The sequence below is a fragment of the Brachyistius frenatus genome, unplaced genomic scaffold (genome assembly GCF_029030835.1).
Source record: "Brachyistius frenatus isolate BFR_SWC_R1_liver_20210118 unplaced genomic scaffold, ASM2903083v1 Contig_190, whole genome shotgun sequence".
NCBI classification, from domain to species: domain Eukaryota; kingdom Metazoa; phylum Chordata; class Actinopteri; family Embiotocidae; genus Brachyistius; species Brachyistius frenatus.
In genome coordinates this window covers 280001-293547 of record NW_027210789.1, presented here as the reverse complement: position 1 = coordinate 293547, position 13547 = coordinate 280001, and the positions used below count along the sequence as shown (strand labels likewise).

The window sequence follows — 13547 nt, the reverse complement described above, 5'->3', positions numbered from 1 at the left end:
CTGAAACCTTCTGGAGAGCAGGGTTTAGAATTTGTGGGAGTTTTTCTGAAGTTGTGTATTTTTATTTTTGGTGGCTGAAAGTTCAAATTATCAACACGTTTATAAATTTCTTATACCACTACCTGACATGAATACAAGCGCCAGTTAACTCATAGACACATTTAACTTTCTTGTGTATAGTAGTTTATGTCTCTCTCTCCTGCCTGCGCATGGATGGGAATATGTTGTGTCCTGCTGTATTTTGTTGTTGTGGATGTCAGTTAGTAAGTCTTTACCTGAGAAACCCAAACACATCTCTGACACTTCTGCTCTTAAAATGCTCTCGCTCTTCTCGTCATACAGAACGCACACTTTTACTTGTCCCACAGCCATGACTGTGTTTGTGACGCTCTTCATCTCCTCTACATGTGACAGCGCTTGTCTGTTTCCTTCCCTCTGTACTTTTTAGGTTTTGGGTTATCGGTACATTTTCAGGGGCAGAGGCAGCTTTATTTGGTTTTTCACACTGGCCAAATTCCTTTTAAACCCCCAGGCTTTCAGTGCCGGGGCTGATCCCCGCAGCAGATGGACTGTGTGAATGGTTAGCCATCTTTGAGGGCTCTGACCCCTCCCCCCTCAGCTCCCTGTGTGGTCCCTAACTATTCTTGGATTCCATTCAACAAGAGGCAAGCAGGCAGGCAGGCAAGCAGGCACCACCTCCCTACCCCCTCCCTCCTCCTTCTCTCCTCCTCACAAGAGGAAAAATATAAGTGAATGCAGCTGAAGTTTACCCACCTGTTTTGCACGCTCTAAAAGCGCCACAGCAGTTGGTGAATATAAACAGACCCTATAGGTTTTTTTTTTAAGCCCACCATGTCACTAGAGGACAGGAACAGGCGGCTCCCACAGGACCTGTGTGGAGGTGTCGGAAGAATCACACACACCGCTGGTGTCAAGGGAGGTGGTGTGTTTCATTTTGATAGAAATTCAAATAAGTTCCTCGATCATGCACAATTTAAAAAAAAAAAAAAAAAAAAAAAAAATCTCTGTTAATGTAGTCACTGAAATTTGGAGCTTTAGGTTGGAAGGAAAAAGACTGAATCCAAATCAAAAACAAGGAACAAGAGTTTGAATTTACACTGTGTCCACTTGCTTTGGTTTCATTCTGGTTTGTGTAAAGCTTCAGGATTACCTCTTGAGTTAATTGGCCAAGCAATCTCTTTAAGGAGATGTTTAGATGTTTGTGTGCCAGTTGTTTTGCTGTGGGATTCAGAGAGTTGAACCAGGGGGGCTGAAAAGGAATGCTGTGCCTTTAAGAGGCCGTGGCCATGTTTCTAAAGTTTCTGCCTGCCTTGTTTCCACCAATAGCCCATTGACAAAGCTGCTAGGGCCTCAATGGAGAGTAAAGTGGTTCGGTAACAAGGAGAGGTTAGTTCTCCCTCTGTCTCTCTCTCGCACACACAGGAACACAGAAAAACACACACACACACACACACACACACACACACACACACACACACACACACACACACACACACACACACACACACACACACACACACACACACACACACACACACACACACACACACACATTTGCACCATTGCACATGAGCCAGAGCACAAGAAGGAGGAATTCTATGCTCGCTAATAGGACAGCGGAGTTCATATTGAGGAACTCAAACTATTTTTCTGCATCATTTTATTGGATGTTTTTTGTCAATGTATCTTAATTTAAAAAGAAATTTCACATCTAATGTAAACATGTAAGTCATTTCCCTCACATTTGGAGTAAGCATATGAAACAGTTCATCCACATTACATTATAATTTTCCACTTGTAATTTGTTCAGAATGAACTAGCTGTGAATTGACACCGTATGTGTTAACACTCTGCCACCAAACTGTGTGTGTGTGTGTGTGTGTGTGTGTGTGTGTGTGTGTGTGTGTGTGTGTGTGTGTGTGTGTGTGTGTGTGTGTGTGTGTGTGTGTGTGTGTGTGTGTGTGTGTGTGTGTGTGTGTGTGTGTGTGTGTTAGGAGCATATGCTTCCCATCATATATTCATACTGGAGGCTACCCCCACAGTTTTCACACATACACAAACACATCCACTTGTCATCTTTGTCACCTTCAGTGTGTGTGCAGCTTGCCGGACCCGTCTGTCTGCCCGCCTCCAGTTCCTGACCATGTTCCAGTCTGTCTGCCTGCGCTTTGTGTGTGTCTGTTTATATTTCTACCTGTCTGTCTGCCTGCTCTGTGAAGTCAGGCCACCAGGGCTTTTTTAATTGCTTCCTCCCTCCTACACGACCAAAACACCATGAAGCAGAGCACAGCAGTGCAGTCTGTGTCTAGAAAGAGTAGACAGAGAGAGACAGAGTGGAAGACTGGAAAAGTTAGTTTTTGTGCAACTCATAAATACCTTCCTGAGCAAACAGTATGCTGACATGGCATCCTTTGTTTATATCATTTTTGTTTGATTTAAGGATTCTTGGCATGACTTGGCAACGTGAACATACAACTTCTAAGTAGAAGGATTAATCCCGCCTTCAGTCCTCACACCTGTGTAGGTGAGAATAAAAGCCACTGCATCAGGGTGTTTTGTCTGACAAAGGGATTAAGAACTATTTCTGGTTTACTGCTCTGTCTCTCTGAGAGAATCTGAGACAGACATCACCCATTAAATTACCTTAAATTACTCATACAGGTCTTTTTTTTTGTAGTGTTACTGAGGCCTGAGGGTGACACCAGATAAATGAACACTGCAGATGTTTCTCTAATGGTATTCATTCAAAAGCAACAAAAGTGCTTGAATTATATTATTTTTCTTGAATCTAACAATTTCTAAAACCTTTTTTTTTTAAATTTTTTTATAAAGGTTTGCACATTGTAAACATATGTACATTGTACTACTCTTCACTGGTGATACAGCTTGTCCACACTTGAGAGTGTGAGAGTTGGTGTGACCTGGGCAACTTGTGACCCAGTCTGTATTGTCCACTAGCAGAAAAGAGCAGGATCATAAAACTAGGTGCAGGAAGAAGACAGGGATGAGAGGAGACAATGGGGGGGGTTGGGGCAGGAACAGGCTGGAAGGTTTATGGTTGTCTCACATCTCTTTTCGCTGCTGTTTTTGCCTGTCTCACTTGAACAAACTTCAAGTGTGAGACTGTCTCATGCACGTCTTTATTTCACCATTAAGTGTCGTGAGGGAGCTTGTTTTTGAGAGGCTGCCTTTTCAAGCGGGAAATTTGTGCTAAAATCTTTGAAACTAAGGATTTTCTTTATTTGCACTGTGTTTGGATGACTGTTTTAAGTCGTGTATCCAATGGTAAGACTTCTTCAGCTCAGATTGTTCTCCCTTCACAAAGCCCCACTTGAAAAGCTTGTTTGGAACGAGAGGAAAGAAACAGAAACGGGCCGCATGTAAAAGTGCTGGTGTTTATCTTGACATTAACTAAACTCATCTTTCTTGGCAGAGTTTAGGTGAAGCATGACAGACATGTACACAGACCCAAGCTGTCTAAATACGAGTGTAGTGAGACGGGGCCCATCCAGATAGCAGTCGCACCACATGTCCAATAAAAAAGGCCATGCAGAAAGATGATAGGAAAGAGGAAGGTAAAGACCATGCACAGTCCACACAGTATGAATGCATAGATACGAGCAAGCTTAGCTATAAGTGATATCAAGTGACCAAGAAATACATCGATTAAAAGAGAGAAAAAGAGAGTCTGGATGAGAAAAAAGAAAACCTCCAGAGATTGTGTCAATGAGCAAATGCACACGTGGGCATTTCAGCGTTTGGAGCAGTTTCTCTAAACAAACCTCAGAGCGGCGCAGCAGGTAAATGCTATAATTCATTGGAGTGCACACAGCGCCCCAGTTCAGATAGAGAAAGGGAGCTCTATGAGGCATTATTGGAGGTGAATAGTGCGCGGTGGTGCCCCAGCTAGATAAATAAACTCCCAGCGTTCAGGGCCCGAGACCTCACTGGTAGAGAGAACAAACAAGACCAAAGTCAACCTGGGTCACTTCTAAATGTTTATTTCACCCCCTTCCTTCCATCCTTCAATCCAAGTCTACCTCATTCCATCCCCGTTCTCAGCATCCCCCCAACACACACACACACACACACACACACACACACACACACACACACACACACACACACACACACACACACACACACACACACACACACACACACACACACACACTCTTCAACAGACAGACCAAGACCACCCCCCAACAAATAAACACACACTGAGCAACTTTGGATGCATGTGCATATGACAGACACATGGCTTTTACTTCCACTATGCAGGAAACAGAAAATCTGCGCTCTACCTATCTTTTTAAAGCATCAATTTTATGGTCATAAAACTAAAGTTTCTCTTGTATTTGTTGGCTGAGTTTCAAAGGTTTACAGTGATAACATAAAACATACATTCTTCCTGTTAGTTTGGTGCCAAAGCTTTTATAGAAAGGGCTCTGGACTGTCAGACTCTTTGCTACATTGAATGCAATATCCTTAGAAAGGCTGAAATGCAACCGAAAATGGGATAATAAAATCTCAATCAGTATAGTGTGGCACCCTTTCTCTCTTCACTGAAGAGCAACCTTTGTCTCTGGTCTGAGCGATATAAAGCGACACCAGTCACCTTAGAGTTTGCACCATTTGCCTCTGTCTTTACTCCATGAAAGTATAAAAAGTAAAGGGAGAGAGAGATGGAGAAAGAGACTGAACATTTTCTTGGTACTTGGGAGGGAAAAAAAAAAAGGTTCTTGGGCTCAATAAATTCATTTCTCATCTGAATGAGACCAGCAACGTGGAAAAATTTTGCCTTTCAGGCGAGGATGAATGTATGTTTCAACCACACATTAAGCAGTATTAGCGGTCAGTGGAGTGTCTAATGTGACTATTTTTCACAGTGGCCAACACTGCCCATGATTAGCATAATTAGCAGAGGCAAGCCTATACATATGGAAATAGAAAGTGCCTAAATGCCAACTCTGGTGGAAATTTATGTGTGGTGGCTAACACCACTGGCACATCTGAATAGAATGTAAGTGAAACTGATTTTTCATGTTGTTTTTTTGCTTTTTATACAGTTTTTAAGGTGGGATCTCAGGGTGGTTGATTTGTCGTGATGGTGGAGCTGCAGTGTTTAAACAGGCTGAAACTGATCATTTAGTTTTCTTGTGTTCATGCATTGATTGGATTATTTCGTGAAATAATACAGCTGTCTTTGACGATTGATGAACAGATACACTGTATTTCTATAGGTAAGATAGCAAGTGCCAGCTTCTCTTTCTTGTCCCCTGCCTCACCCTCCCACAGCCGACTCCGACATTGTTTTATAGGCTGGGAAAGTTTTGGTTCATTTGCTTTTGTTGTGAGAAAAAAAAACGGAAAAAAAAAAAAAAAAAACGTTCCCTCTTTATTTTATTCTGCTGTTTGTTGGGAAACATCTGAAAGAAATTGAAGGGTTGAATGACAAAAGAGTTTGCATTCAGTGTGGAGCTGTACTGAAGGATTGTATGGAGGAACGGCCCATCTGCTGGGGGCAGCCTGCTTTAGGCGGTGCCCTGGCTAGGGAATGCCATAGGGCAGGGCTGGGCTGAGGACCCAAAGTGGGGCATAGTCCTGATTCTGGTGGGTCCACATGTGACAAAAGGACCAAGAGGGTTTTTGGGATGCTGGGTACCAGGCCAAGAGAATGAATTTCTCATTTGGCTCCTTTAATGAAAATCTAAAGAACTAAAGGACCTCTGTTTTGAAAAAAGAACGGTTGGTAAAGGAAAGTAAATGATAGGTAGGAGATGGCAGCCAAAGAAAAACTCTCTGAAAAACATTGTTGCTACTCTATTGTGGTTAGAGCTCTAGATCCCCCCTTTAAATCTATATTTTATCAAAGGGAGTGTTGTGCAGAAAATAGCTGTTCTCATGTCGTCATGCTGTGTAAATCAGGAAAAACATCCAACGTACTACATAACAAGTAAAAGCATACATGTCACTTTCAGCCCTCTTCGTCTTGGGTCTTCCTCCATAGCAGCGTGGGGCCTTTCAGAGGCCCCCTAATCCAGCTAATCTACCACACTGAACTTTGAAGGCGGCCTAGTCTGACCTAGCATGGCCTGGAACTGGGACTAGGCCTGTAAGCCACGAAGACAGAACAGAACAGAATAGAATAGAACAGAATAGAATAGAAACGCCAGCACTTTAAAGGTAGTCTTGGCTCATCCTGGAAGCCAGATGTGAGAAGCCGCACATATTTCACTGAGTTAGGGGATTCTGGGTGTTCAGCTTTTGGGGACGGAAGGGTCAGGTGGGGAGGAAATGACTGAGGTTAGTGGAGACAGAGTCCAGTGTTCACACTGGTGCACACACACACACACACACACACACACACACACACACACACACACACACACACACACACACACACACACACACACACACACACACACACACACACACACATGCAGGCACATGAACACACATTTATCCAAACGTTGTATTTGTGCACCCACGGCCATGAAACCGTGTCAGGGCTTGTTATGACATTTTCCCTTGCTTTCCGCTTTCCCAATGTCGTAACTGTTGTGAAAGTGCTTTTAGTGGTGAAGCTAGTAAATGAATTCACATGTTGCACCCAACAGAGTCGAGTTGTTTGCTCAAATTTGTAGGATGTTGATCGAGTTTCTCGAAAACATCCAGAAAAACTGATGATTTAGATCGAGTTGTGATCATTTGTATTAATTTCCCTTTTTTGTAGTTTCATTTTTGATCGTGTTGCCAAACACGGACTAATATTTCATGTTTCAAAATTGCTCATGTAATAAAATTACCAGCCGCTGGGGTGTTAAAACCCCCAGTTTCCACACTCAAAGGCGCTTTCTTCCCAGTGTGGGAAAATTTCCGGGAACTGTCTCTTTAAGGCTGTGTGAAGCGCAGGCTGAGTGGAGGGACAGGGTTGGGGGAATTGAAAAAAAAAGAGTGAGAAAAAGGAAGACAGAGTCAGAAAGAGAGAAAGAGGGAGGAAAAGGAGAGGAGAAAGAAGGACACAGGGATAAATGTAGAGAAAGAAAGGTTCCTTACGGAATGAGCGGTGAGCTGAGCAGAGCGGTTGTGAAGCTCAGAGTTGGGTTGTTGGGGCCGGACCAGGGGTTGAAGAGAGAAGGCGAGAAAGAGGGAGAGGAGAGAGAGGACTGGCTGCCTGGGTGGTCCAGATGGGAGGAACGAGACACAAATAGCTATAATTTACTTCAGGAGGCCTGTAATTACAGAGCCAGAGTCTCTCCGAGCCACCCAGTTCCTGTTGGGATCAAAACCCCACGCTGCAGAGGTTAACATACGAAATGTCAAAAAAGGTTTAACAGATGTCAAAGAGGTCCACAAACGGAAAGGGTTCCATTTTGTAGTAGCCTTTTTTGATTGGAAATCTGTGTGGGAAGGAAACTAAGTGGAGTCATGGGGAACTCTACATGTAGTGACTGTTTGTTTTTACACCAAGTGTGACAATGATTTAATAAAAGTTCAGTATACTCCAGACTCCAACCTCTTTTTGTCAACCTCAAAAGTCTCCAAAAAGTACTTATGAAAACACTTATTTAACTTTTTTCTTTTTTGGTCTGGTTTCCCTCAGAATAAAGGCTTTATAAATACATTGATTTTATAAGTTTTGTGTGGCCAGATGTGCAAAGGATATCCAACAAGAACATGTCCCATTTTTTAGGTGTTTTCTTTTTGGGAGACCCCAAGCCAGACACCAATGACAGCAAATAAACAGGGTGACCTGATATTCTCAAGCCCCTGCAAAGGTAATTAAAGCCTTGAAAGCAAAGCCGAGAAATATTGGACTGTGTCTCCAGGGCCCAGAGTTCTAACCTGATCTCACACTTTTGCGGCGTAGGCTGAATAGTTTGTTTTTTCTTTTCTCCCCATCAATTATAGGAGCCTGTTCCAGGCTGGGGGAGGTGCAGAGAGCGTGAGGGAAAGAGAGAAAGACCGAAAGCGGGATACAAATGGAGAGAAAGACAGATGCAAGAGGGTTAAAAGGAGTAGATGCTCAAAGTGGTGAAGCAAGGACTGAGTGCAGCGCAGTGAATGTTGGTAACAGAATGATGAAAATTTAGAATTAAGAAGGTGGAAGCCCTCGTTTCTAAACTTCCCCCACCTTGCTCTTTCCTCCCCTCCCCTCGCTCTCGTCCTCTCTCTGGGGTTGTCATGTAGTGGGACAGTGAGAGGGGCAGACGGGCCCTCTGTGATCCAGCGCGGCATGTTTCATGTCCACTTGGCACAGGCACAGATCCCCCCGGCTGGCAAACTCTTTTCAGGGCAACCTCCTGTAATTAGGGGGCTGGGGTCTACCGCACAGTGCAACATAGCTCTCTCTCTCTCTCTCTCTCTCTCTGGTTTTTTTTTTCCTTTTTTTGAAGTCCTTTTTGCTCATCACCACTGCTGACATCCATATTTCTTTCTTCATGAATTTATAGATCTTTCTTTGTATCCATTTTGATATCTTTTGGTCGCAACTTCTGCACGCCATGTCAACAACACTTCCACCTCTTCTCTTCTCTTCTCTTCTCTTCTCTTCTCTTCTCTTCTCTTCTCTTCTCTTCTCTTCTCTTCTCTCTCTCTCTCTCTCTCTCTCTCTCTCTCTCTCTCTCTCTCTCTTCTCTCTCTCTCTCTCTCTCTTCTCTTCTCTTCTCTTCTCTTCTCTTCTCTTCTCTTCTCTTCTCTTCTCTTCTCTTCTCTTCTCTTCTCAAAACTACCTCAAAGGTGGACACACAGGATTTATAGATCAAGTATAGCAAGTCAAGTGTCCATCTAATCCTTTGTCACGAGTTCAAAAATGTCCATATCTGCTGCCCTGAGCAAAGCAGTAGAGGGTTTTTGGGGCATCACAAAGCTGGTTTTGCTAACTAACAGGGCACATCTGTTTCACAGAGGGAGCCAATGAGAAGCTGTATTACTCATTTCTCTTGGCCAGACACTAGCTTGTGTGAAGTGCCTTCAAAACCAACACTGGCAAGGCCAAGGGCGTTGGTCAAAATATGTGTGTGTTCCTGTATAAATGTGCGTGCATATGTACGCATGAAACTCGCTTTGTTGTAGGATACTAATGTGCGCGTGTTATTTTATTTGCATTGAGGAAAGTCTATCTATCTATCTTGAATTTGCAATTCATTTCTCTTCTTCCTTCTTTGTTTTCTAGCTGGCAGTCGGGTAAGCACAGAGCTTCGCTACACCAGGGAGAAGCAGGGAGAGGAGTCAGTATTTACCTCACAGATGCTTATCCAGACCCCCAAAGAAGAGGGCACAAATATTCTTACCCAGGAAGCTTTGCTGGTCCACATGGAAGCCGCCCTGTCTGCCAGCAAGGTACAGGTGTCGCTGTTTGGAAAGTAAGTAGACATCGAACACGATGCAAGACGTTTTCCACATTTATGCTTGTGTCCGCAGTAAAATTATTAATTTTGAATTCATTTTCTTTCTCCTAGATCATGGGACCTTAATAAAATATGCTATAAATCCGGAGTTCCTATTATAGAAAATGTCATGATCGAACGGGTAAGTTAACAAAAAAAAAAAAAAGATTTCTTTATGTACCTTTTTGCTTGCTTTCTTATGTTTAATCATTCTTCCTTTCTATTTCCTGATCCCAGATGATTGACAAGCTATTCCCCTGTATGATAATCACCCCATTGGACTGTTTTTGGGAAGGGGCCAAACTACAGGGAGGGTATGCCTATTTACCGTAAGTCTTGGAATATTTGACCCAACATACATTTCTTTGCACATTAAAACATTTCAGAGAAGGCCTTGGCTCTCCCTCTGCTGTCATTGCTTCCATCTGATCCGAGCAGAGCTTTTGGAGGGGTCCATAACTTTTAACACATGCTGGATGAAGACATACAGTTGGGCTTTCAGTAGTCTGTCAGTGGGTGCTGTGACTGACAGCGGTGGTCAGTAATAGAGTTCTTTTAGGGCCCAGAGTGGGACTGGAGGGGGGGTGTCCTGACAGATAAATTCAAAGAGAGAAAGTTAGGGAGAGATTCAGTGAGCGAGGGAGGGATGGAGAGAGAGGAGATGGCTGGAGCAGCAACTGGGTGGTGGGTCGGTAGAACGGAGGGTTGGTAGAACGGAGGGCGGCGGGGGTGGCGGCGGTGGTGGTGGTGGTGGTGGTGGCAGGGGAGCCCTTTGGGTCAGACAATGGTAAGCATTCTTTCAGTTTACGAGTGAGTGTCCATCAGTGCAGGGGCCCCGGAGGAGGGAGGGGGGCCGGCTTTGTCAGCTCACGGCTAACACTCGGCATTCTCATGGTAATGCCCCGGGCTCCCAGCTCCCAAGTTGTCCAACAAATAAAATGGGCAGTATTCAAGCCTCAAGTCCCTGGAGAAGGACAGAGAGAGGCTACAAGACAGTTAACAGTGGAGTCTGGGCGTATTTGGGCATTTGCAGATTCAAGTTTTTTTTCCTCTCCTTTTTTTGGGGGACAAAGTTCTCTTGAGAAATTGAGTCACTGAAAGGGATCTCTTTTTTTGTCGTCAGAAGTGATATTTCAATTGAGTACTTGGTATATAAAAGATAGTTTAGATCATAGCAGATGTTTCTTTGCAATGAAATTATTTGTTTATACATTTGTCTCAGCTGACAGCAGTATGTTTCATGACAAGCCATGCACATACAGAAACAAACAAGTTTCCCATTCTTAGCATCTCCCAGTTGGCTTGTGTGAAAGCGAAGCACCAGAGAGGGAGACAGGGGTCTTTGATGATTCATACATCTTACCAAGTTTTCCTTTAACTCACTCAAAGACGTTCAACATCTGTTGTTATTTATTTTTATGCACTTTTCATGTGCAATTAAACGGAACTTGTGGTGGTCACTGAGGGCAGTGTCTCTTTAGTCAGCTTCTGCTTCAACCCTGTTTTAAATGTAAAAAAAAAACTAAAATCCAAAATAGTGTGATAGAGAGGGAGGAAGGGGAAGAGGGAGAGAGGCAGATTAGGGAAGAGAGTGAGGAAGAGTGAGTGAGTGAGTGAGAGAGCGAGAGGAGAAAAAAAAAAACTTGGGAGAACAAAAAGCAGCAATCTATGAAAAAACAAAAGGGCCAGGGCCTGGTTCAGTCAAGCAAAAACTAGCTGATAAAGGAGTGTCTTTGCAACTAGCTGCTAAAGGGACCCTGGTATGTGGGAATAAGAGAGGAACTCTCTTCATGAGCCATTGGAGGGAGATTGAGCCTGGAATTAAGATACTTCTGGATTCTTTTATATCCCTTTCTTTCTGTCTGTTGTCACAAAACTGAACCACAAAATCTTCCCAACAACAAATCATACTTCAATAATAATAATGTTCAATATATTTTCGGGGAAAATTTTATTTCTCCGTTGTGTATATGGGTGAAGCATATTTTCTCATGATATTGGGAAAGCTTTTTTTTTTTTTTTTTTTACCTTAAGCTTGGTGTAGTGCATCTAAAGGCCACATTTGATGTAAAATTTGAATCCAAAATATTCAAATGAATTGGTTCATTTTCTTTTGTATAAAGACAGGTCACAGATTCATACTAACTTATAGGTCAAGACATGAAGGCAGCATTTCCTTCAGCAAGTATATGCACGAGAAAATCACAAATTCACACTAAGAAAGAAGGTGGTTTTACAGGTGAGGCTCACTAATAGGTTATTTGTCACCCAACAAATACAGTGAAAGCTCCACCTTTCCTTCTCCCCACATGCCTCACCTCTTTTCCCACCGCCTCCCTTCCATTCTCTCTCCAGTTCTCTCCCTCCTTATCAAGATGTTTTGCAGACAGAGGTAATTGTTATGACTCAGTGCAGGGCATTGAGGAATGAAAGTGAGCAGGCAGCCACCGTGCCTTTTCCCTGGGCATTGTGGCAGCGTGAAACAGGATAATAAACGCTATTTTATCCTGTATCTGTAGCGAGCCTCCTGCGTAGCTCGGCACCACAAAGAAACGAGAGAGAAACTGAACTCCATGTTTTCCTGCTCAAAGTAAAGATTAGCAGAAGTGTAAAGCCAGTGTGATAAAAGTTATTTGACACTTTCTTGTCTAAATTGTGACGTCATTGTCGAAAAGGTTTGGCGTTGGTGATCAACGCGAGTATGTCTTTGCTCTGCAGGGGTATGCCAGATATCCAGTGGAAGAAACTTGACCCTGTCAAGCTGATGGAGGAACTGAGTCAGTTCACCTCACTGGAAGGATTTAAGGAGATGTTGGACAAAGCTCAGGTGAGTCCCAGAAATACACACTGATTTATCTACTAAACAAAACACTTTCTTGTCTACTCAGCTACTTGTTCTTTATCCTGAGACTTTTGTAATATTGTTTGATTGCTTAGGTGGGACATGCCTACATGAACAGGCCATGTCTAGACCCGTCCGACCCCGACTGCCCCCTCAGTGCACCCAACAAGGAACAAGGAGAGGTAAACTCTCATTTACGAATGCAACTCCAATGATTATACACAATAAGACATTGGAGGGAGACAAAAGTAGCACTCTACTAGAAACACCTAACACATTATTCTGCTGCTTGTCCCTTCAGAGTCCTGACATTGCTGGGCGTCTCCAGGGGGGTTGCCATGGTTTCAGCCGGAAGTTCATGCACTGGCAGGAGGAGCTCATCCTGGGAGGGCGGGTCAAGAACAGCCAAGATGCTCTGCTGAGGTGTGTGTGTGTGTGTGTGTGTGTGTGTGTGTGTGTGTGTGTGTGTGTGTGTGTGTGTGTGTGTGTGTGTGTGTGTGTGTGTGTGTGTGTGTGTGTGTGTGTGTGTGTGTGTGTGTGTGTGTGTGTGTGTGTGTGTGTGTGTGTATTGAAACGATCAGACGCTGCAGTTTTAGGCGATTTTGTGTTATAAGTCTGCTGCTCTTGTCTGATTAGAGGATGAAATAGTAATGATGTGACGTGACCACCACCAGCCAAGCAGGCAGCCAGTCTGCTGCCGAATCCATGTAACCCTAATAACTCCACACACACACATGCTAGGAATGCCTCATACGGAGTGGGATCACTTTCCTGCATGACCCCTGTCCAGGATAAGCCAATTAAAGATGATTGACAATCACATGAAGCCCCCCACCTACCCGGCTATACATTTGTTGCGGAAAAACACTCAAATTCACATTTATCTGAAGCTCATCCAAGTCTCTTTATAAGACGATCTCCAGAGCGTTCATTTTTCCTATTGGCTTCAACTGGATTTAAAAGCATGGCCAATACAAATGGAGTGACAGCATTGGGTCGCAGCCCAGATCAAGACCCACGCGGGCCCAACAGAGCCTTGAATGAAAGAGGATTCCAGTCCCATCTGCAAGAGCCACACTTACTCTTGGACGTGATTTATGATCATTTCTCTTACAATTTGAGCGCCACTGCTACTTGCCAAGAAAACCTGAGGACATCTGGGATCGCAGCCTGGAGACCGGCAGACAGACTAGATAACACCTGCTTTTAGTTGTTTACATTGGCAGAGAGACAGGCAGGCAGGCAAGCGGACAAATCCTAGAAGAGACGGCACCTGCCTTTAGCCATTCATA

At 43.7% G+C, this 13547-nt stretch overlaps 1 protein-coding gene across 1 annotated transcript in view; it reads left to right on the top strand.

The window, feature by feature from the left end:
- ptch2 (patched 2) overlaps positions 1–13547 on the top strand; it is a 31028-nt gene that overhangs the window by 2617 nt on the left and 14864 nt on the right. Inside the window, exons 3-8 of the mRNA XM_069718364.1 lie at positions 9200–9389; positions 9486–9555; positions 9651–9742; positions 12132–12240; positions 12351–12437; positions 12557–12678. Coding sequence (XP_069574465.1) covers positions 9200–9389; positions 9486–9555; positions 9651–9742; positions 12132–12240; positions 12351–12437; positions 12557–12678 — 670 coding nt within the window. The remainder of the gene's footprint in view (positions 1–9199; positions 9390–9485; positions 9556–9650; positions 9743–12131; positions 12241–12350; positions 12438–12556; positions 12679–13547) is intronic.